Source organism: Scleropages formosus, chromosome 8 (assembly GCF_900964775.1).
Source record: "Scleropages formosus chromosome 8, fSclFor1.1, whole genome shotgun sequence".
NCBI classification, from domain to species: Eukaryota; Metazoa; Chordata; class Actinopteri; order Osteoglossiformes; family Osteoglossidae; genus Scleropages; species Scleropages formosus.
The window spans coordinates 4,986,863-5,010,504 of record NC_041813.1 but is presented as its reverse complement, the minus strand read 5'-3'; the positions used below and the strand labels follow the sequence as shown (position 1 = coordinate 5,010,504).

Below are 23,642 nucleotides of genomic sequence, written 5' to 3'. Positions count from 1 at the left end.
CCAAACAAGAAACACTAAACAGTAAAAAACTGAAGATATTACAATATAATAATAAACACTATAAATATAAATATAGTTATTAGCAGCAAAAAAATGCAGTTGGTCAGTACAGTATCGTGGATGGTGTTCAGTTGAGTGTGTGTGTGTGTGTGTGTGTGTGTGTGTGTGTGTGTGGGTTGGTGTCAGTCTAGTCCTTGGGTATTGAGGAGTCTGATGGCTTGGGGGAAGAAACTGTTACATAGTCTGACGGTGAGGCCCCGAATGCTTCGGTACCTTTTGCTGGATGGCAGGAGGGTGAAGAGTTTGTGTGAGGGGTGTGTTGGGTCATCCGCAACGCTGGTGGCTTTGCGGATGCAGCGTGCAGTGTAAATGTCTGCGATGAGGGGAAGAGAGACCCCGATGATCTTCTCAGCTGTCCTCACTATCCGCTGCAGGGTCTTGCGATCCGAAACGGTGCAATTTCCAAACGAGGCAGATGTAACGCTGTCCTCCATAAAGAGACATATGATCTAGGATGAGAAGGAGGAATAACTCCTGCTGAGATACTTGAACTGGCACTTTGCCTGAACTGCTGTAATAAAAGCCACGATGAATTAAAGACTCTCTCAACTGCCAGTTACCCGGGCACCAAGCTGTGGGACTCGGTCACAAGCACCATGATGACACAAGCGCTGACCTCACTTGTCAGTACTGCTGGGGGCATGGGGGCTGGTGTGTCAAGGGGATGGGGGGGGGGTGCCAAAGATGACTACGCTTCCAGCACGCACAGTTCTCTCTCATCTCTGCCTTCACTTTCACAGTGTGGGGTTTTGAAATCTTCCTCATGCATTTCCACACACCTCCCGCAGCACAGTAAAGTCTATCATGTTAAAATAACTCTTGACTTCCTATTGTTCCTGCATGTTCCAATAAGCCTCCTTCTGAATTAATGTAGGCCTCTGAAAGTAGATCTAATGCTTGCGAACCTTACAGCTCAGGTTTGGAAAGAGAATCTGTGCTTTCTGCTGAATGTCTACAGTTCAGGGCTTAGTGGTCTTAGGTCAACATGGCTAGTGGTGATGAAGAAACTTGTAATTAGTCACATGGATTTATAACAGTAATTTCTATGAAAATCAAAGGCTCTTCGTGACTTGTAAATAATGCTTTGAAATTTCTATGCAACTTCCAAGGCACTATTTCCAGGAGGCATTTACTGATACAACAATGAAAATACAAAAAATATGACGTTTTAGAAATATTTGGGAGTGTGATCCTACCTCATTATTATGTAGCAATAAAACTAAAAGAACTAAAGTTCTTTTAAGGCATTATATATAGGTGTGGTAGAAGAGGATTTTGACATTTGATGATTTGGGAATGTTCCATAACCCTGTGTTTTTCTTTGTTTTGGCCGTCAGAATATAAACCTTACACATAAATACCTATAAATATAGCATATATTGAACATTTTCTTTCTTCTTACCTAATTAGAAATAAATTCTAATGCATGACAGGCACAGAGGAATGTACGCATATCATATGCAAGTAAATTATAACATAGGTAAAGTAATTTTCTGAGTATAAACGGTAAAAGTTGTATTTGTGAATGATTAAGACTTATAGATGCACGTTTTTTCTTTATACATAATACAACAGTTGGTGTCAAAGCTCCACAAAAAGTCCATCAGAGTCACACCCTGTCCCGACAGTCAAAGTGATATAAAAGGCAACTCACACACACGCTTTACTTGAACGTTTATCAAAATCCAAGTGGTTATTAAATCTCAAATGTGGAAAAATAAAAAATGACGGTGCTGATCAATTAATCCACACGTAAGGCAAATAACTTCGGTTCCGGAATTCAGTTACTGCATATTAGGCTCGAGAAACGTGCGAGGGCATCACCAGTGAGTGACACATGCATGCGTATGTTTCCTGGCCCGACGCGTTATTTTCACGGCGCTCCGCTATGCGCTAAATTATCGCCAAGCGCCTCTTCCACACGCGCCGTCGGGCGGCGAAAACTATGAGGTAATTGTTTGGTCACGTGACCGCTGCAGCATCTGCCAGAAGTGCTACGAGTTACAGAAGCACAACAGCGCATCCTCGGCTCTTCTCCGTATAACACCGGTGGAGCTCCGCCCGCTTCCCTCTGATTGGACGACTTTCTCCGAGCTAGGGACCGTCAACAAAGTCTTCTACACTTAACAATGCCGTTTAAATTCGCCATGTAGATGCCCCTCGAGTTACGACAAATGGAACCTACTTACGACCGTCGTGTCGTTACCCACATTACATTATTTTCTAGTCCCGACGTTTGATCGTTACGTCTAACGACAAGCAGTTCATCTGCTGTAGCAATAAAAGAATAAAATAATAATAAAATCAGCATGTTTGTCATCATGGGTGCGGTGGCGCAGTGGGTTGGACCACAGTCCTGCTGTCCGGTGGGTCTGGGGTTCAAGTCCCGCTTGGGGTGCCTTGCGACGGACTGGCGTCCCGTCCTGGGTGTGTTCCCTCCCCCTCTGGCCTTACGCCCCTGTGTTCCTGGGTAGGCTCCGGTTCCCCGTGACCCCATATGGGACAAGCGGTTCTGAAAATGTGTGTGTGTTTGTCATCATTTAGATCTCAGTCACTGTTAGGGTCTTGAACTCCACTTCCAATTTCTTTTAGACACTCTTCTGATACATTTTTTGTACATAATTTTTGTAACATAAATCAAAGATTGCATATCAAAAGCCAAGCAAGAGTCATTCTACCGAAATTTCACATAAAGAGAGTTTGTAAATCTAGGATTTTTGAACGGCAGAATACTCAAAGAAACCTTCTGGGATACAGTTAGCACGAACATTTAACACACGGCAATGGATAGTGATAAATGTCTTGATGAGACTCTCCAGGTGAGTGAGTGTCAGTGAATTTGACCCTGTCCTGGTCATGACATGTCTCCACCCAGTGGCGGTTGTGGTTGGTGGCAGTGGTGGTTCATCTCACTGGCCAACCAACCCTGGTCTGCAGTTCAACCAAGATGAGCCAAATGGAACCGGAGACTGTGAGTAAACGTTAAAAACGACAAGCGATTTTTCACTAAGCGTAAGTTTTGAAGTAACAGTTTGTGATGTCCGTGGAAGCCTTTCAACTTTTCAGTGCTGCCAAATGGATGGCAAATTCCAAATGGAAAGTTGTTTTATTACAAAGCATTACGTCATCTATGGTACATTTTTATGTCACATGTCTATCAGAATCGGCTGCAACATACAACACTAGTATCTAGTGCTATCCGAATATAACGCTAATATAATTACAAGACAATTTTTTTAAAAGAAAAGCTTAAAACATGCTGGATTTCTTTTGCAGTTTTCTATTCCCACTTTGGATGCACTCTACAGCGGGACATTTTACACCCCTGTGTGGTTCTAACAACGTAGCCTCACTTCCACCCTCACGTCGACACAGCGAAACCGCTGGACTCTTTTCAGACAGTCCCTTGTCGCCCCGCCCCTGTCACAACCCATCTCGAGTTGGCACCGGTGACAGTGGCATCAGACTGGAGAAAAGTGACACAAGTGGAGTGAAAGCAACAACAGGCAACAGTGTGTAACGTAACCCAGAGAGGGCGGCGGCGGGGAGCACGTCGTGACTTCGCACACTTTCAGTGCCTGGCGCCAGGCAGTGCGCGTGCCCGCGTCCGAGAGAGAGAGAGAGAGAGAGAGAGAGAGAGAGAGTGAGTGAGTGTGTGTGTGTGTGTGTGTGTGTGTTTGTGCGCCCTCCTGCTCACCGAATTTGGAAATCGGGGTGGAGAGAGATGCCATTTTCAGCCGTGCGGGGCTGCGGTGCGGAGCGCGGACGGAGCGGGGCGCTGCTGCTGGTGACCGCGCGCCGGCGATCACTCTCTTAACGGAGGGAGAGGGGGGGGGGCGCGCGGGGCGGCCGAAGATGGTGACGGCGATCGCGCGCGCACCATGGCGAACGGAGCGGGCACGGTCATGCTGAAGTGCGTGGTGGTGGGAGACGGCGCCGTGGGCAAAACGTGTCTGCTCATGAGCTACGCCAACGACGCCTTTCCCGAGGAGTACGTGCCCACCGTGTTCGACCACTACGCAGGTAGGAAGGAACTCCACTGTGCGCGCGCCATGTGGCGGCAGAGAGACTGGGGGGGGGGGGCACAGCAAACAGGCACCAAAAGCCCAGCAAGTACCGAGTCATTACATGCAACTTCTTTTCATGTGGGTCGAGGTCCGTGCTGCACGTAATAATATCATATGCACCGCGTAATGAATGTTGTCGTCGGTAACGACAGGCGCGCGCGCGCGCGGCGATGATGGCAGGGAGTGAGTGTCCCTCGCAGTGAAGCCACATGTGGTCGAGAAGTATAAAAGAAGAACATCTTAGATCTCCTCCTTCTGATTAAAGCCACTTGCCTGGTTCAATAAGTGAAGTGGCTGGAGGCTCAGAGCCCAACACCCCCCCCACACCCCCCAACACCCCACCCCTCCATGGTCCTCTCCTTTCCTCTTAACTGATGGCTCGGTGTTTCCTCCTCTTTTTCCAGTGAGTGTCACCGTCGGCGGGAAGCAGTACCTGTTGGGACTGTACGATACAGCCGGACAGGTGAGGTCAATCCGCAGAAACTTCTTTTTACTGCCATTATAGAGGCTGCCGCCCTCCTCGTTTGGTGGCAGAACACTTTTAATGTGTCTCTGGGGTGTAGGCGTTCGATTTGTGGTCAGCGTTTGTACGCTCCTAACGGGATCAACAGGTGATGTCCGTGCTGTCACTGTGGTACGGTAAAACACCGTGTTGTGATTTCATGCTCTTGTCCTGTATTATCAGACTTATTATAGACAGCCAAGGCCATTGGCTGTCCTTCCTTGTCTTTCTGTCTCTAATTGCCTTTGCATTCATCTTCTGCCCTTTATAACATTTAGTGAGAGATGAAATGCCGCTGTCTGTAGGGAAACTTCATTACTGTGTGTGCATCTGGATTGCACGGCACCGAGGCGCATGTCACATAACATATAATAAAGAGGAGGCTTTAGGACTAACTGACAGTTTTACAGAAGGACATCAAGAGGCCCCACAGAGCATTGATGAATAATAAATAAATAAATACATCAATAAAAAATCACTGTCGCCCAGCGAGGCTCCTCGGGGAGCAGGGTAAGTGCTACGGAGTGTCTTCAGAAGTCGTCACTGGAAATGTTGGTGTGTGTTCTGAAAGCAACCAATGAGAGGAGGCGAAGGAGCCTCTAAACCGATAGGAGACCGGTCAGGATTTGTGGCCTTTTCCCCATCATAAGAGGTGGCAAACTCTCTAACTGTCCAGCTTCTGTGCTGACCTCAGTGTTGTGTGGTGTTCTTACAGATGCAAAACACACACACACACACAAATGTGTATGCACAGAGTCCTCGCTGTTGCCACATCGGTATTGGTGATGAAGGTTTTCACTGGAACGCGGCGAAGCGAAATCGTGCTGCGTGTCGCTACCGGGAAGACGGTCATACGACGGACGCGTCAGAGGGGACTTCTGTCTCGCCGTTTGACTGCTGGATGGCGTCGGACCTCTTTCTTTCTTTTTAAGCTTATTCTGAGTTTTTGGCGAAATGGAGAAGTTTCCCAGATGCTGAGTGGAGGAATGAAGGCAGCGGTGCCGAGAGCTGATTTCCCGCAAAGCGAAAAGGAAGTTCAAACGCAGCCTCTCTGCCCCCGCCGACCCACCCCCTCCCGCGTACAGATCCAGGCAGCTGGAAGCATTTAGGGCTTCGCAGGGCTGGTGAAGGGGCCCTTCTAGTGTTTGATCAGACTGTCTCAAAGTCCCTGTTATTTTCAGGGAAGGAGAAGGAACGTGAGAGGAGGAGAGGGATCGAGATGATCCGAACCTGCTGGACACATGTTCGGTTCAGTTCTTTTGCACGGTGACAGGTGTGACAAACGGCATGTTTCGTCATGACAGTAAGAGGGAGACCGAAGAGCTTTGTACCCCCTTCGTCTGTCACATCAGTGAGTGGAGAGCCTGTGTGCGGATGGGTAGCGCCCCCGTTCAGTGAACACCCATAACGAAACTTGCAAAATGATCCCTCGCAGCAGAGAGGAAGTCGGGCCTTGCCAACAGAGGGGAAGTTGTTTCAGCTTTTTTTTTTGGGGAGGGGGGGTGGCCTTCAGGCACAGGGGTCTGCAGCGTGTAACTAACCGAACGAGGAGTCGTAGGAAAGCCTTGACGCGATGCTGGAGATGAGGGTTGGGCATAGTTGAGCCAGAGCCGTGATGATCGCGCAGGAGCGAGAATCTTCCGGTGCTGATGTCTCTCTGAGGCCGGCTTGCTTGTGGGAGAGCACCTGCGACGCCCCATCTGTTGTGGGTTTCCCTCATTGTGGTGCAGAGAGGTACCGGAGAGGCGGAAGTGGGCTGAAGCATGCCGTAAACTTGCCAGCGAGTGAAGGCGGCAGGGTGGCGGCGGTCAAACCGCGTGGTTTCTACCCCGTCCCGTCGTGTCTTTTTTGGGTCCCCGACTTTATTTCCTCATTCTAAAGAACAGTAGAGCAGATTTCAGCTCCTCACATGTTTACTGTGAAAATGGCTGTGCGGGTGGGCAACCAGAGGCTGGTTCAGCTTGTCTAAAAAAATTCTTCAGTTTCATAAACCTCAATAAAAAGGAATCTGCTGCAGGCCGTCGAGCCCAGCTCTCTTGTTCTAGCACTAATCGGTCAAATTAAACAGAAGGAGTAGAGAGCAAACGGGAGACCGTTTCATCGAACGCAAATCAAGGCCTTTGACTCCAAAAAAAAAAAGGGACTTCCGTTCACGGTTTTCTCGTTTTCCAGCCTAAAGCTCATCCCCGTCAAAGCAGTTTGACAGTCTGCCACATGATGAGGTCATGTACATAAACCCAAACCTTTTCTTTCCATACATCAGCTAAGAAAACAAGGAGAGTTCAGGCACAGCTGTAACCGAGAGAGTCCTGGACTCCTTGGGAGCAGACCTTCCAGTCCCAGTGTGCTGATGTATTCCAGACTGGTGTCTTCATGGTGAGCAAATGTAGCTGGAAGATGTTCCTTTCTGTCACCACTATAGTTCTCCAACAGTTCCATTATCCCTCTACACTCCCTGTACTCTAGTAATGATTGATAAGCTCTTTCATTAATCTTATTGACATTACTTGTTTATCCACAAGGGCTTAAATACGTTACACTTGGATGGTACTTTAACGCAGCTGGATATTCACTGTAGCACTTCCAGTAAAACACTTATGGATTCAGCTGTCTCCCCTCCACCCCCCCCTCTATCTGAGCCTGCGGTGTCAAGTTTCCACAGCACGATCATGTGATGATACCTTTGGGGTGGGGAAACCCCAGACCGCCTTGGCGTTTGACATTTTTTAAGGAAAAGGCTCGGAACCAAGAGTACTTTTCATGATATCCAAACAGGAAATGTCTTTGCAGCACACCTTGTTTCCAGCCCACCTACGCTGTCCTCCCAGAGCTGCAGGGATCCCATCCCTTGTGTTCTCCCAGATTTAGGGAAGAGGGCTGGGGGTTCGAACACATGGTGTCTAGACTCTTGCATCCGCCTGCTCTAGTGATGGATCTCCACTTTGGTTTGCGTCACAGATAACCTTATATTTACATATATTTATTTAGCGGACGCTTTTCTCCAAAGCAGCTTCCACTGAACTCTATGTAGTGTTATGAGCCCACACACCTTATTCACCGTGGTGACTTACACTGCTAGATACACTACTTACACTGGGTCACTCATCCATACATCAGTGGAACGCACTCTCTCTGTCACTCGCACTCTCTGTCACTCGAACCTGAACATCATGTATTTGGACTGTGGGAGGAAACCAGAGCACCCGGAGGAAACCCACACAGACACGGGGGGACATACAAACTCCACACAGACTGAACGGGGGTCGAACCCATGTCCTCTTACTCCACTGTGCTGCCTCGCCCTTGGTTGTGCAGATTAAAACTGCGGGGTATTTGTTCTGCTGGTGTATGTGTGTGAGAGAGAAAGTCCTTTATATTGCATTGAAGAAGCTGAAGCGTCACAGCCTTAAAAATGACTGATAAGGCCAGACTAATTAGGAAGAGAAAAAGGCTTTCCGCAGGAGAGCTTTGTGGATCCCCCATCGCCCTCAGCTGAAGGGTGCAGGAGACAGAATGAATCTCTGTGGCTGCAAACCAGAGATGGTGTCCAGAATTGCACTTTGGGGCTGGGTCTCCTTCCAAAACAGTTCCCGGACAGTGGCTGCGCCTGGGTGGATTATGGGGTCAAAGCTTATCTGGACATGTGTGGCTGGAAGCGGCTTGGCATCCAGGAACGCGCCCTAGGAACCGGAGGATGACACACAGTTTGGCTGCTGTGAACAAAAGAGGTCTTAATGCTTTTCGTTCCCTTCCATCTATTATCTGTAAATCAAAAAAAAAAAAAAAAAACAAAGCTTTTGCAAACCAGTGAACAGATATTCCGCAAATTTCTCTTTTTTAAATGTAAAATTCGTTATTCGCCGATTTTTACAAAACGCGGAAATCAGAACGGTGCTTTTATTTAAAAAAAAATAATAATTTTTTTTGAATTAATGTTGAAATCCTGTGGCGTAATGTAAGCGAACTCTTGGAGAGACGGCAAAATTTATTTGCGTGAATTTCCTTACATGCAATTACTGCACGGAGCAGCTGTCGTACAAATGACACGGCGTCGGAACGGCTCTAGCTGTCGTTGCCAGGAACTGGGTTCGCGGGGTTCGCAGGGAAATCAAAGACACGTTTTGTTGCGATACCCTGAAGAAATTGCCCTTCCCAGGCAGAGGCTCTGTAGACGGTTTGCCCCCACGGTGGGTGAGCTGCTGAACAGCTGGCCGAGTGTGAGCTCTCCCTGTTGGCTGCACGCACACAATGGCTCTGCACGCTGATGATGTCACCAGCATTTGATTGACAGCTGCACGAGCGCCTCTGGATACCCGGCCCCGGTGCTCCGACCCCTGCGCTGCTGTTGACAATCCTGTTTCTGTGCTCCTCTTGTTTGCTTGTGTCGCGTGGGAGGGGGAGAAATCCCCGTAGGATGCGGCCGTGTGCTTGAGAGAAGATCTCGGCGGGGTAGAGGTCAGACGCGATTTATGCGTCCGAATTCGTCATTTGGCGGAGTGTCCGTGTCGTACCGTTCCCATTGTCACGGTTTACTGTGTGCAGACCGCAGGTGCCACCCACCCAACGCCCCCCCGCAGGTAATTTGTGACCCCGATCCTGGCTGAAGATGGCTGTGGGGCACGCTGCTCCCCCTCCTCCCTGCCTGGCCGCTGCCTTGGAGACGGCAGAGATGGTCTTTATTTATTCATCGGCTCCTGGCACGTGGTGTTTCTTAGCGAACGCCAGGGGAGGAAGCAGGAAGTGCGCGATAAGTGCGGTGCCTGGTTGTGGCTAGGATGCCGTTCACTGTGGTCGCCATTCTCTACACGAATACACACGCACACGCACACACTCGCACCGTTCCTTCTCTCCCTTGTTCACGCTCTCCTCGCCCACCTCGCCCTTCTCAAGGTGAGCGGTGCGGTGGCGGAGCACGAGAGGAGTCTACGAGTTCACTGACGCCCCACCTCTGTCGAGGCAGAGGGTCCGACGGGAAGAATCCCTCTCGAATCTGCGCTCTTTGCAGCAGATGTGAGTGTTTGCGACAAGTGCCAGGAAGGAAGAGCATCTGTGTGCGGTTCTGTTTTGATGTTATCCAATCCTTAGAGGCAGGCGGAGAGCCCTCGCCGTCCTCAGCTCTCGTTAATGTCGGACGCCGGCTTTGTGCTGCGGTTCGGTTCGTCATTTGTCGCTTCACCAGTGTTATTTCGGCGTACGGGAATGATCGGTTGTCGTCGAGGGGGTTGCTGAGCAGAGATGTTGTTTTCCTATCTAAAACAGGAGCAGCTCAAAGAAGATCAAAACTGAGCAGAAACGGCCCATTAAACAGCGACGGCGCACGAACGTACCGGCAGCAACCGGTTTTCACTCTGCAAATCTGCTAACGCTTTACACCTACTGGATACTGCAATCGTGAAGCAGCAGCTTATGGAGATTTGAGTGAAATAAACGTACGGTTTCTTAGTTTCACGTTACTCAATTTCAACATAACTGTTAAGGTTAAGAAAAAAAGTCAACGTAACATTTCATGTTCATCTACTATATGCTGTAATGTTCACAGTTTTGCAACTACGTATTACTGTAGTATCCCCCCTCGGAGTTATTGGAGACAGAGTCAAGAGAAAGAGTTGTAGAAAAATGCTCTTTATAATAGCACTCTTGTTGGTTCAGCTCAAACCACAGACCTGCCAGGGAGGGAGCAGAGGCCTTAGACTGCTATAATAGCACTCTTGACAAAGAATCAACAGACAATATGAGATAGTACTAGAGCACTTGAGAGTTTACCCCAGGTCACTCTGAGCCCTCCTACTCCACACAATGGTTAGGTGGTCACTCCTTGAACCACCCAGAATCCCCCAGTGGCAGACAAGCGCATAAGCAACATTACAGCCAACCAGAACGGAAGACAGGGCAACGTACAAGAATGGACATTTAACACCAACTATTGCTATGAGTTTACATCAGCATTTATGGATTATTAATATGTAATATTTATGTTAAAAGATTATGGTATAATATATAAAAACTATCTGGGTACTTTCTTATTGGCAGTATCTTGAGATGTCGTAATTGTGCCACCATATAACCAGTTTAATTTTCAAATCTTTTAAGTAAAGGTTTTCACTGCATTTGCTGTGTTAAAAAAAAATCTGGATGAAAGATACTGAAAATGTTCTGGCTGTGCAGCTTGTTCCCATTGTGTCTTTTTTGCATGCTGCATTTCAAAAATAATGCTCTCCCGTCTTCCTCTCAGTGTTGACGTGCCAAGCATTGTCCGCTACCCACCTTATCGGTTATGATCCGTTGTTTTAAATCCCCTTACGCACAGATTACTGTAATTTGCAAACACATTAGTTTACATACGACATGTGTGGTATCTTTCTTTTGTGATTTAGGTGGATTATTTACAGCTTTGGCAGTGAGCTCCTGCTTGTGTTCTGTGCCTCCGATCCTTTCATGAAAGAGAAAAGCTAGTAATCCCCTTACGTTGCGGGTTTTAGGAGTGTGAGTGAAGGTGGAGCTATACCACACCGAGGAGGGTGTGCGGCAGCGGATGGGATTTGGGCTTAAAGGGCACAGTTTTCATGTCGACGGGGGCTTGTGACATCGCTGTCGTTTAAATCGGCAGGCTTGTTTAGTTGTCTTAGCGCGTACCACGTGTTCACTTACCCTCTTGTCACTTCCACGGTGGGTTTCGGCATGCAGGGTGGGACTGGGGCGTTTCCCTGGGAGCTGGAGCGGGGGAGGGGGGCTCTCGGAACTGACGCAGGGGCTCAGGACGGGAAGGGTGAGGTGGACAGTACTGGGAGCACCACCGAGGTTGCAGGGAGTGGAGTCAAGTCCAGCTGCCTGGGAAACATTTAGTACCTGAGTCTCCGTTCTCAGTCTGCCACGCAAACACAAACCTATACACCACATTTATCCACAGCGCACTCATTTCGCATAGTTGTCGATACAGCGGGAAATCGGCAGCAAAGTACTTTGCGCTGTGGACCAGCTGAGATCAGTTTCAGCTGGGATAAAATCCTCTGGGCTTCAAACCCACAGTCTACTGGTCTGAAAACACAACGGCGACACACCTGCCCCTGTTTACGCTCTGCTTCCCTCTACAAGTCCGTCCCTTCTCTCTTTTGGCCCCCCTCCCCCGTCCCCCACACCCAACCACCGCCCCCCCAAGACCGGCTTGGCCAGGCTGTTATGCTGAACTGCTGCAGGAGTGTGAAAGTCTATTTTGAGTGTTCAGGGTTGGAAGGCAGATGTCTGATTGAGTGTGTCCTTAAAGGCCTGTAGCAACGAGCAAATAAACACACATACACACCTACAGCTATGCCAAAATGCACATGCTCGCAGAGAGAGGCCAACCAAAATATTCAGTTGAGAGAAAAAGTTAGCGGATCTACATTCATACACGGATTTCTCCTAATATGTGATCTGCTCTTCATCTATAAATCACGATAATAAAGACAGTCTTATTTAACAAACCTCCACAATTTACGTTTCCGAATCATTGTTGAACAAATGGTTTTAACACTTATGGCCATTGATGAAAAGGTTTACGAAGCTGTAGGAAAATGACATCTGGAAAAGAGAGCAACTGGAGTCGATTTGGGGGTGGGTGTGACTTACTGTGTAAAAATCAATCTTATTTTGTGTACTTGCTTTTCGCTACAGTATTTGGTTTAAATGCGGTATGTCCTGATCAAAAAAGATTTCAGAGGGCCTCGGAAGAAGAGTTGTTGAAGATCATAACAATGGAGGGGGTTACAAGAAGATTTCTAAAGACTTGGGCCTCAATCAGTCCACAAGAAGGCAGATAGTTTACAGATGGAATTGAATAAATGGAAGAAATTGTATAAATTCAGCAGTGTTGCCACTCTCCCTAGGAGTGGGTGTCCTACAAAAATCAATGCAAAGGAACACCGTACAATCCTCAAACAAGTGACAAAGGGCTCTAGGGTGACAGTTAAGGATCTGTTGGCATCTCTTGCACTTGATTATGGCTGTGTTCATGAAACTACCAGAAGTAAAAGACTGGACAAGAGTGGTGTTAATGGGCAGTTACCACAGAGGAAACCACTGCCACAACAAAAAAAAAAGCACTGCTGCCCATTTCAGGTTTGCTAAAGAACACCTGGATGTTCTACAGTGCTACTGGAACATGTTATGTGGACAGATGAGACAGAAGTTTAACTTTTTGTGAAATGTACACGGTGTTATCTTTGGAAGGGGGAAAAAAACACTGCATACCAACATTAAAACCTCATCCCAGCTGTGAAGCATGGTGGAGGGAGTGTAATGGTGTGGGGCTACATTACTTACTGCCTCAGGACCTGGTCAGTTTGTGGTCATTGCGGGACCTACGATTTCCAAATTTTATGAGGTAATTCTGCAGCAGAATATCACGACATCTGTCTGTGATCAAAAGAAGTTGGGTCAGTCAACATGACGATCCAGAACAATGGAGTAAATCAGCAGAGTGGCTCAAACAGAAAGAATTGTTCATTTTAGAATGGCCAAGTCGGAGTCCTGGCCTCAATCCCACTGTAATTCTGCGGTATGATTTTAAGCAGCCCGTCACGTCAAGGCATCCTGAGAATACACGTGAACTGAAACAGTTTTGCATCGAGGAACGTGCCGAAATACCCGCGCAGGTATGATCGGCAGTTACAGAAAATAGTTAAGTTCAAGTTTTATTTGTCACATACACAACCATACTTAAGAAGTCCAAAGTGAGGTTACTGCCAATAAAGGAGGTTCCACTGGTAAATAAAAGTAAGGGTTCACATACCTTTTCCATCAGTGACATTGACTGCCTTATTAAATAGATGGTTTAAACAACGTAAGAGTATATTATTATGACTTAGATGATCGGATCACGTTTGAGGAGCCGTTCATGCAGAAACCCAGATAATACAGGGTTCACAAACTTTTCCCCACAACTTCAAACACACCTATGGACATGACAAAATACACACGCTTGGAGACCCACTTAAAAGGCATACCAAAGTGCACATGCTCACTCGAAGGCAAATGAATACACATATGTGTCCTCATACATAACCACCATGCACGAACACATACACACACGAAAATATTCATCCATAGGCTGGAATCTGTCATCTCCTGTTTGATTCCAAGCCAAGACCGTCGGTTTTGCTCTGCTTGGCGGAAGGCCGCAAGCATACAGTCTTGTTCTGTAAACAAACACACATCCATGGCTTCGGTTGGTGGGAGTCGGTGGCACTCAAGCGTTTGGCAGAACTACAGGCGCTTCTGTCCAGAATCAAGTTAGTGTGTGTGTGTGCGTGTGTGTGCGCGCGAGCAATGCAGTGAGGGTGAGCAGTATCAAGGTAATGATCGTTGCGTTTCAATCCAAGTGGACCATCTTAGAGTCGTCTTACAGACCTCAGTGCTGCTGGTGTTGTAACCAAAATTTCCAAGAGATGATCAAGGAAGTGAAAGAAAAATTGTGAAATGTCTCAACATGTGAATATCAGTGTTTATTGCAGGGGAAGTAGCTCACATGAACTGCAGATCGGGACTTAACTTTAACCCACATGTACAGTATTTTCATAACTGAAATCGGCTTTAACTTGCCAGTTCCGAAACACACTACACCCTTGGATGAAATGGCGCAAGGACGGATGTTTCCGTTATTACAGTATACGCAGCACTTCAGTAGGTGTCAGTGACTTCTGAGTTCATACTGTCAAATGTCTTCATCCTTGTTATATTTACATTTTTTTTTTAGCAGACACTTTCCTCCAAAGTGACTTCCAGTGAACTCTATGTAGCGTTATGAGCCCACACACCTTATTCATCGTGGTGACGTACACTGCTGGATACACTACTTACACTGGGTCACTCATCCATACATCCAGTGGAACACACACACACACTGTGGGGGAACCTGAACAGCATGTCTTTGGAGTGTGGGAGGAAACCAGAGCACCCCGAGGAAACCCACACAGACACGGGGAGAACATGCAAACTCCACACAGGCTGAGTGGGGATTGAACCCACATCCTCTCACACCACCCAGGCGCTGTGAGACGGCAGCGCTACTTGCCGTGCCACCCATTAAAAGGATATTTACCTGTTAATGTTGCCCAAGAATATTTTCTGCTATTTTTTTTTCTAATCCTTGATTTTACTGCCTCGTCCACTCAATTTTTAAACAAATACACTTATCGAAACAATAACCTGCATGCAGAGTTCCTATGCCATACGTTATCATCTCGCATTAGAGCTAATATGAGCACAGAGGTCAGCTTCTCCTGCCTCCCTCCACTGTAATAATTGCGGAGAAGGCAAATAAACTCGAGCTGCGGCACATCGGTGGATTGTTTAAAATGCAGACGATTAGATGTGGTCGCTTCTGTCCTTCCCATTTATTCAAAACCCATGTGCAAGTAAGGCAGGTAGACCTTCACGGTTTCAGCAGGTCAAGACGGCGGTGTTTGAGCAAACTGTTGGAGCACTGAACTGATTTCCCTGCTCAGATGACCAGTGTTGCTTCCGGAGACCCTGGGCCCCGTGCTGCTGCTCCTGCAGCTCGCAGAAGGGCGGTGTCCTGCTCGCACACATCGCCGGCCTCGGCACGGCAACCTTCTGAGTTCTGCGCCCCCAGGCAAATGCTCCCGATGTTAAAATGAACCCCTAATCCGTAGTCCTCAGTTCGACGTAAGAAGAGAAAGTCGAACAGCGCTCGTTTTCCCGCAGCCTTTCAATGCGGACCAATTGTGGAATGATGTTCTGAAGTTCAGGAGCCTTGGGTCACTTTATGGCCTTATTGGGGTTACACTGTATCGCTCATGCCTGTAAGTGTGAGGGGATGGTCAGCAGATATCCCGAGGCTCTTTCTCCCGGAGGGAGTGTGCCGGACCGAGCTCTCGGGTGACCGATACCGGAGCTCTCGGACACCAGTCGTTGGGGTCAGGAGCTGCCGAGAGCACGTCAGGACGGAACGTTTGGACAGCGTCGCGTCAAAAGCGCACAATGGAAAAACTGTGCGCTCGTTTTGGGAATTAGAATGAGCAGCTCGAGAAGCTGAAGTTACGGTGGAATCTGCATCTGCTTGAAGCACACCAGAGGCATGGAGCAAACCATGAATTATTCTGTCTGTGAAAATCAGGAGTGGGGCTCATACACACACACACACACACACACACACACACACACACGCTTTCCCCTTTCTCACTCCTTCCCTATCCTCCTAGCTTTTCCCACCCTACACCTCTCCAGCGGCTGCCTCATTACCGCCTTCCTCTTACATAAGAGCGGCGGCAGGAGGGCCTCGGTAGCGAAACGAGCACTCCCGAGAGAAAAACAGCGAGATAAATGGGAAGATGCAGGGAAAGCTCCACACAGGGACAGTGATCCGCCGTCCATAAATACTCTCCCGCGATGCGCGTTGGGCGAATCCGACTCCGATGCTTTGTGACCTTTCTTTTCCCCCCAAGCGAAGCTCGTTGGCCGGTCTGGCTTTTGGTCGGCACTCGCAGACAGATAGACATAGCACAGCTGGTTTCTTCTTCTCATCTGGCACCAATTGCATAAGGGTCCTAGAGCATACACACCCATCCCAAACGCTTGCTCGCACACACACAACAGAGTAGCGAGTGAAAGGGCTGGCTTTGTCTACAGTTGAGCGGCGGGATGAATGTTAGGGTGTGTTTGTCTTGTACCATCCAGTTTCCCGGTAAGTGGTCCATTCCTCATAAATTCACTGCACTAGGGAACAAATGGTAATGTGATGATATATGGGTTTAGGGGGAGGCACGCTGATCTGTGTTTTGTCTCTCTGAGCTGCACTGAACCATGTGAAGTTATCGCAGTGTTCGGAGCAGAAGGCCAGAAGGTGTGTGCGTGTGTGTGTGTGTGTGTGTGTGTGTGTGTGTGTGTGTGTGTGTGGGGGGGGGTGCCAGACTGTAATCACAGGGAGGCTTTTGGCTCGCACCATTGTCTGCCCTTGTCTCAGCGAAGCCCAGCACATTAGGCCAGTAAAAGCGTTCGTTACGATCCATTTCCTCCGCCTCTTAGCGAGCTCACGGGCTGCGTGTGCAGTCGACTGGAACTCAAGGTGTTCTTTAATATCACATCAAGGACTGTGTACATTTACAGACCACCAGTGCTTGCGTTCTGATCTCCCCCAACACCGCTAAACGTACTGTATGTATAAGTGTGTACAGGGCAGTTACATACATGTGCCGGAGTGTCTTGGTAATTGGTTTTTGATGGCAAGGAGGGCAGCTTTATTGGGTTTTAAATGGGGTCGCTGACGCATAACTGGACTGCTGATTCCATCCACGGATGCCTAAGTGCTTCTGAAATTCACACACGCGCATACACACCTGCCAAAATGTAGTCTTTATCCACACACACGTACGCAGGAAATACACAAAGTATATACTCAGTTTTCGTATTCATATTAACATACTACAGATGCTCCTTGACTTCCGATGATTTGACTGATTTTTTGACTTTACCGTGGTGCGCTGGCGATAGACGTTCAGTCGAAACCGTACTTCGAATCTCGATTTTTGATTTTTTTCCCCAGCAAGCCATACGCGGTGCGATACTCTCTCGCGATGCTGGGCAGCGGCAGCGATCCGCATCTCCCGGTCCGTCACGCGGTCGTGTTTCGTGCATCCGTCACGTCTACGAAATACCCCCCTGTGTCTCCTGCTACTGGTGGGAAGAAGAAGAGGAAGGCAATTACTGTTGAGGAGAAACTCAAGGTAACTGTCCAGCACGAAGGCGTCAAGCTTATAATGGCCATCGCACGTATGCCAGGCTACGATGTTCGGTAGGTTAGGTGTATTAAATGCATTTTCGACTTACGGCATTTTCGACTTACGATGGGTTTCGCGGAACGTACCCCCATCGTAAGTCTGGGACCACCCGTATCTTCATACGCTTGCCACGCACACTTCTCGTATGGCAAATTAGGATAATTATTTTGACTCAGTTTGATTAGCGACTGCCTTTCCTTGTTGGCAACATGGCTCATTTCTATTTAAATTTCGGTATAATTTGTCCGTTTTATTTCAGAGGCCCAGAAATTATGCAAGAACATGGAAACACCACAGCATTTTTTTATTGGGCCTTTTTCAGGTTTGTAAACCTTGGTAAATGAAATAGTGTCTCAGCGATCAGATTTTATTCCGGTACGATCCGTAGCTTAAGTGCAGATCCATGTCTAGTCGGCTGTTATTCCTAAAGACGCTCATGGCGGTTGTGTTGACATAGTCGTGCTGGAAATTACAGGGTGGCATGAAGCAATTCCAGGCGATAGATATGTGCGAGCCAGGGCCACTTGGGTAGATTGCAGATGGATTGTTTCATTAAATTGCGTTGGAATTGTTTGTAACTTTGTGCCAGGAGAAGATGATGGGGTTGCATATCACGAAGGAAACGTTATTACAACCCATCAGTTACAACATGTCATGTATAGTTAGTTACTCTTTTGTAGGTCCTGTGAAATCCTAAAAAGCCTGTCATGTGACCTGCGGATGTCTGCGGAACATACGGGCAACTTTTTCGGAGATTTGCATTTAGCGAACGGCTTTTTATTTATGCGGTTATTTTACATTTATGCGTAATCATTTAGCTGAGGCTTTCGAGTGATGCTAAAGCACCGCTGGAAGACCTTCAGGGTGTTCATCACCCTCGTCCCATCCTGGCCTCTCGCCTGCCACTCGCCACCACCTTTTGATTCAGTATAGTGGGCTGCTTCCCGTTTCACTGTGGTTTACTGGTCAATAGTCCTTAAAGTTTGATGAAAATGTATCGATGAAGAAGGTGAGCTTTTCAATGTGGGTTCGACAAATAAATCAGCGTGTTACACTTCATCTACGAATTGGACCCTATTGTTCCTTCTTTGGGGGTGCGGTGGCGCAGTGGGTTGGACCGCAGTCCTGCTCTCCGGTGGGTCTGGGGTTCAAGTCCCGCTTGGGGTGCCTTGCGGCGGACTGGCGTCCCGTCCTGGGTGTGTCCCTTCCCCCTCTAGCCTTACGCCCTGAGTTGCCGGGTTAGGCTCCGGTTCCCCGTGACCCCGTAAGGGACGAGCGGTTCTGAAAGTGTGTGTGTGTGTGTGTGTGTGTGTTCCTTCTTTTGCCTGCATGTGCGTTCTTCCAAGAGGACGTTTTCCTTATCCCATCAATTAAAAAAAGATTAAAAAAATACTTTTATATATTTAGATACACATCATATTGCATCATATTGCATATTTATATATGACCCACCTGTGGGGTATAAGACAGTTCTGACTCAGGTTTTAAGCAAATGTCAACAACGATGTATTAAAAATAGCACAAGGGTCAACTGTAGGACCATAATAGATTGTCTCTGGTTTCAGTGGCCAGTGATGTATGCACTTGTAACATTCATCTGAGCACAAATACACACACACACACACACACACACACACACTGGCTGAAACCGCTTGTCCCAAGCAGGGACGCGGTGAACCGGAGTCTAACCCAGCAACACAGGGCGTAAGGCTGGAGGGGGAGGGGACACACCTCGGACAGGACGCCAGTCCATCGCAAGGCACCCCAAGCAGGACTCAAGCCCCAGACCCACCAGAGAGCAGGACTCGGCCAAACCCGCTGCCCCACTGCACCCCCCATTAGTGCAAATATAATGCAGTGAAAACAATCTGTGCTCAGCAAATCATGGTTTTACCCTCTACCTTGGGGGACAGCTGGTAGTGTAGTGGTTAGTGCTGCTGCCTTTGGCTCTAAAGGTCATAGGTTTGATTCCCACCTCTGGCTGTAGTACCCTTGAGTAAGGTAATTACCTTAAAATTGCTCTAGTAAGGTTACCCAGCTGGGTAAATAATTGTAAGCTTGTGGTAATTCTAACCTCAACATTGTAAGTCTCAGCTAAGTAAATACATGTAAATGTTGTGACTCCCTAGTTTTGGTGGCACTGGTCTCAATGACGCACTACTACTTACAAGTGACTGTCAGCGCCACCAACTGGAATTGCAAATGGATTTGACTTTGGCGTGAACCCGGAGTCCTTCTGCATCGGAACACGTATTTCCCCAGCTGGTCTTCACTGTACCGTTCCTTCTCCCTGCACAGATTGCCAAGGACGTCTTTGCTCTAACAAAGTGCCCATCCCACAATATTCCAGCGAGGCGGCCGTAGCCAAGGCCGATCAGAGACGTCCTCTTTACCTCCATGCCGCCCTTTTCGTATCAAGGGTAACAGAGCGGCGAACCCTGGAGCAGATTCTTTGTCACTAAGCTGGTATCCATACAAAAGGAACTCAAACAGGAAGGGTTTGGGGACCCGTTCTGCCCCTTGAGTGGTTCTGACAGCGCTGCCAGTGATGTCTGGAGCCCGGCGTACGCTGCCAACACGGAGGGGAGACCGCAGAGCTGATCGGGCCAAGGACAGCAGCCAGTGTCAATCAAATACAAGCAACCGGAGCGCAGGAGGTGGCTGCGGGCAGCTGTGATCAGAGCTGAGCGAAGCTTATAGAGAGGAGGGAATAGAGGAGACGGGTGCGGAAACACACAGAATCACACACACACGCACACCACGCTCAAGCACTGTAACAAGAGCAGAAGCAAAGGACGGGTCTTTGTCGGAACCCCTCCCCCTACCCTTCGGTACCCACTCTAGTACTTCTAGATCTCCTGTCTCCGGCTCTGTCGGCTGCATATGAAAGGTGCCCATCCTCAGCAGATCCATAGCCAAAGCTGCACGTGGGAGAGAAGCCGGGGCTCATCTGGGGACAAATCTAAGGGCTTGGTGTGACTTGGTGTGACTTGGTAATCTTTGCGTCCCTTGTCACTCACCTCCTAGCTTCATGTGACGATGTCACAATGGCTTCACAAATACGGAGGAGCACTGCAGCAGCGGGTACAGTCACTGTGATGCATGGAAAATGGTTGCAGTGCCTATAATTTGCATATAAAATGCATTGCAGAGTGGTGGAATGTCGGCGAAAAAAGAACCCTTACGAAGAAGTGGAGCGGCTCAAAACGGGGATGAACCTTGAGCGATGACTGTGAGACGCAAAACAGGTTTACTCAGCCGCTCGTGTTTCCTTTTTGCTCCCCATGTTACTACGGTAAAAGAGTCGTTCTGTGAGCAGCCCGTGAAAAAGCCCAATGGACTGCTCGGCATGCTGGGATACAGAGAGACAGTTCCTGGCCCATCACCCTCTCTCATTGCCTAATGAGGCGCAGGTAGAGGAAGGTGTAAGGGCGAGAAAAGACTTGGATGTTAGTTCAGTTCCCATGTAGACGTGCAAACTTAATGACTTTTCGTGTTAATCTCAAGAACATTTCACAGCAGAGAGAAAGGGCTCTCGGGCTTCACACATTAGAGAATGCATCCAAAAGGGACTTAATTATATATGGACACCCCCCAGGGTGGACAGTGGCAGGGGTCTGAGTTGTGTACTGTAATACCAGTAGACACTGTTTAACACACAGGGACCTTTGGTGGTTTATTGCAGATGATGGGGAAAGTCACTGAACATGGGTATGGTTGTGGTTCCAGGGGGAGACCATACAGAATCTGAGTTTGGATTTTGTACTGAGATGCAGAGAAACTGAAGGAAGTAACTACAGCCATGGTTCATAGTGTTTTGGGCCATCATGCTGAAAGTAGGTGTCACCTTTGACAATGCACTGCAGCAAAGACATCATTTCTGCTTTCCAAACACATTTATTCATGTAACTGACACCTTTCTGCACTTATTTACTGGTTTGTTCAGCTGGGTAATGTTACTGCAGTAATTTTAGGGTGAGTACCCTGTTTAAGGGTACTACAGGCAAAGGTAGAGATTGAACCTGCAATCTTTGCACCCAAAGACAGCAGCTGTAACCACTACACTACCAGCTGCCCTGTACTGGGGGAGGGGGGGTTCTGTGCAAATGAACAATGCAGATATGCAGCAAACTTGAAATTTCTTCTCTGTTTCTGTCTAACTGATTTAATCTGTTACTTCTCGTTGCTCTGCTGTGGTGTGAGTGAGTTATTTATGCTCAGGTAGGGGGTGGAGGGTAGGGGCGGGGCAAGTCACAGAGGTTTGCATAAGCGATGTGTTGTCAGTGCCTGAGCAGCACTGATCCTGTGGGGTGGGGTGGGGCTAAATGCCAAACAACTTAATAATGATTACAAATCAATACAAACAGGTCAATAATTCAGATTCTTGAGCTGTAGCAGCTCTGACGGGTCACATCAGCACATGCCCCCCCCCCCCCCCCCCACACACACACACACACACACACACACACACACACACACACACACACACACACAACATACTGCGGTAAAAATATTTGTAGCATACAAGAATCTAATTGTGGTGTAATAGTTGTGTTAACGGTGAGCTGTTGGCTTCATGCCAGGAGAAATGAAATAGAGATGAAGCAGAAAGCAGAGGTCAGTGGAGGGCTGTGTTTCACTGTATTGCTGATTATGCAGAGCTTTAAACAGATACTTATCCCCCGTTAACTGCTCCTAATTTTGTCCTGAAATCCGACCAAAGAAAAGGAAGAAACAGGTAATGAAATTACTTGTTCCACTTTTTTTCTGGGAAAAAAAATTCCAGTTCATTCAAATCCATTCCAAGTTCACTGAAAAATCACTGTAAATGATGAGAAAGGAGGGGAGCATAATAAAATTTTACTAGGTTTTACTTTTACTTATTTTTCTCTTTCCTGTGCCTCCGCAAAGCATTTTTGAATCTTGCATGTGTCTCACGGTTTTTTGAACATATGGTTGCTGTAGCACCACGTATCACTTGCCTGGGAAAAAATCAAAATTCGAAGTACGGTTTCTATTGAATGTCTATCGCCAGCTCGCCATCGTAATGTGGAAAAATCGTAAGTCAGACCATCGTAAATCGAGGAGCATCTGTACTTCCAATAAAATGAGTAGAGAAAGCGATGCGAGGACACCCTCCGGGAACGGAATCCAGACCTTTCAGTGCTTCGCAACTATCCTTTTGTTTTTTTTAGTTATTTCTATACCTTTGCATGAAACCAAAAAGTGAATAAATAATTTAAAGAAATATTACAGATGGTAAGTGACTTATCTAAAACAAAGCTAAAACAAAGGCAACTGGACTTGTATAAGTTTTCCTGAAAACGTTTCATACTCATCCAAGTGGCTTCTTTTCCTGAAAACGTTTCACCACTCATCCAGGTGGCTTCTTTTCTTGAAAATGTTTCACCACTCAGCCAAGTGGCTTCTTTTCTTGAAAAGGTTTCACCACTCATCCAAGTGGCTTCTTTTCCTGAAAAGGTTTCACCACTCACCCAAGTGGCTTCTTTTCTTGAAAACGTTTCACATCCAAGTGGCTTCTTCAGAACTGCATTGTGTAGTTTTTGCTGTAACGCTGAACTCCAGGGGTTTGTAGGGCTGATCAATGCCGATGTGCATCATACTTGACATCTCCTGTATGTCATTTTCCCCCTTCTTTCCCATTCTGTTCCCCTTTAGGAAGACTATGACCGTCTGAGGCCTTTGTCCTACCCCATGACCGACGTCTTCCTCATCTGCTTTTCTGTGGTGAACCCAGCCAGCTTTCAGAACGTTCGGGAGGAGTGGGTCCCGGAACTGCAGGAGTACGCTCCCAGCGTCCCGTTTCTGCTCATTGGCACCCAGGTGAGGTCGCTCGACCAGAACCGGAGCCGGAATCCCGAGAAAGAAAGCACCGCTCACATGAACAGAGAAATTAGGCTTTATCGGGATTTGACGGCACACCTGTGCTGGAAACAGGCTCTTGGCATCGTTCTCGAGGCATCAAATTGCAGCTTTTAGTGCGTTTTTTTCTTTAATACTTGTTATTTTTCCTGTTTTTCTATTGAGCTCTGAATGATGCTTGTGTTTGTCTTTCCAGTTTTTCCATGTTTTAATTGGTGCAAAAAAAAAAAAAAAAAATCTAATTTCATTCTCGGATATAGGTTCAGTCTGTCAGTCTTGGCAATGAACATCACGGCAATCGGTCTAAATAGAGCATCGCAGTAGTAACAGTACATCATTGCAATGACATTTGTGCCA

At 47.6% G+C, this 23,642-nt stretch overlaps 1 protein-coding gene across 3 annotated transcripts in view; it reads left to right on the top strand.

Moving 5' to 3' along the window:
• The first annotated feature begins 3,731 nt into the window (after positions 1–3,731).
• The window catches only part of LOC108942576 (rho-related GTP-binding protein RhoQ), a 31,478-nt gene continuing 11,567 nt past the window's right edge, over positions 3,732–23,642 (top strand). For all 3 annotated transcript variants that reach the window (XM_029254231.1, XM_029254230.1, XM_029254229.1), the window contains exons 1-3: positions 3,732–4,083; positions 4,532–4,590; positions 23,082–23,246. In XM_029254231.1, the coding sequence (XP_029110064.1) occupies positions 3,942–4,083; positions 4,532–4,590; positions 23,082–23,246 (366 nt within the window). In that variant the 5' untranslated portion in view covers positions 3,732–3,941. The remainder of the gene's footprint in view (positions 4,084–4,531; positions 4,591–23,081; positions 23,247–23,642) is intronic.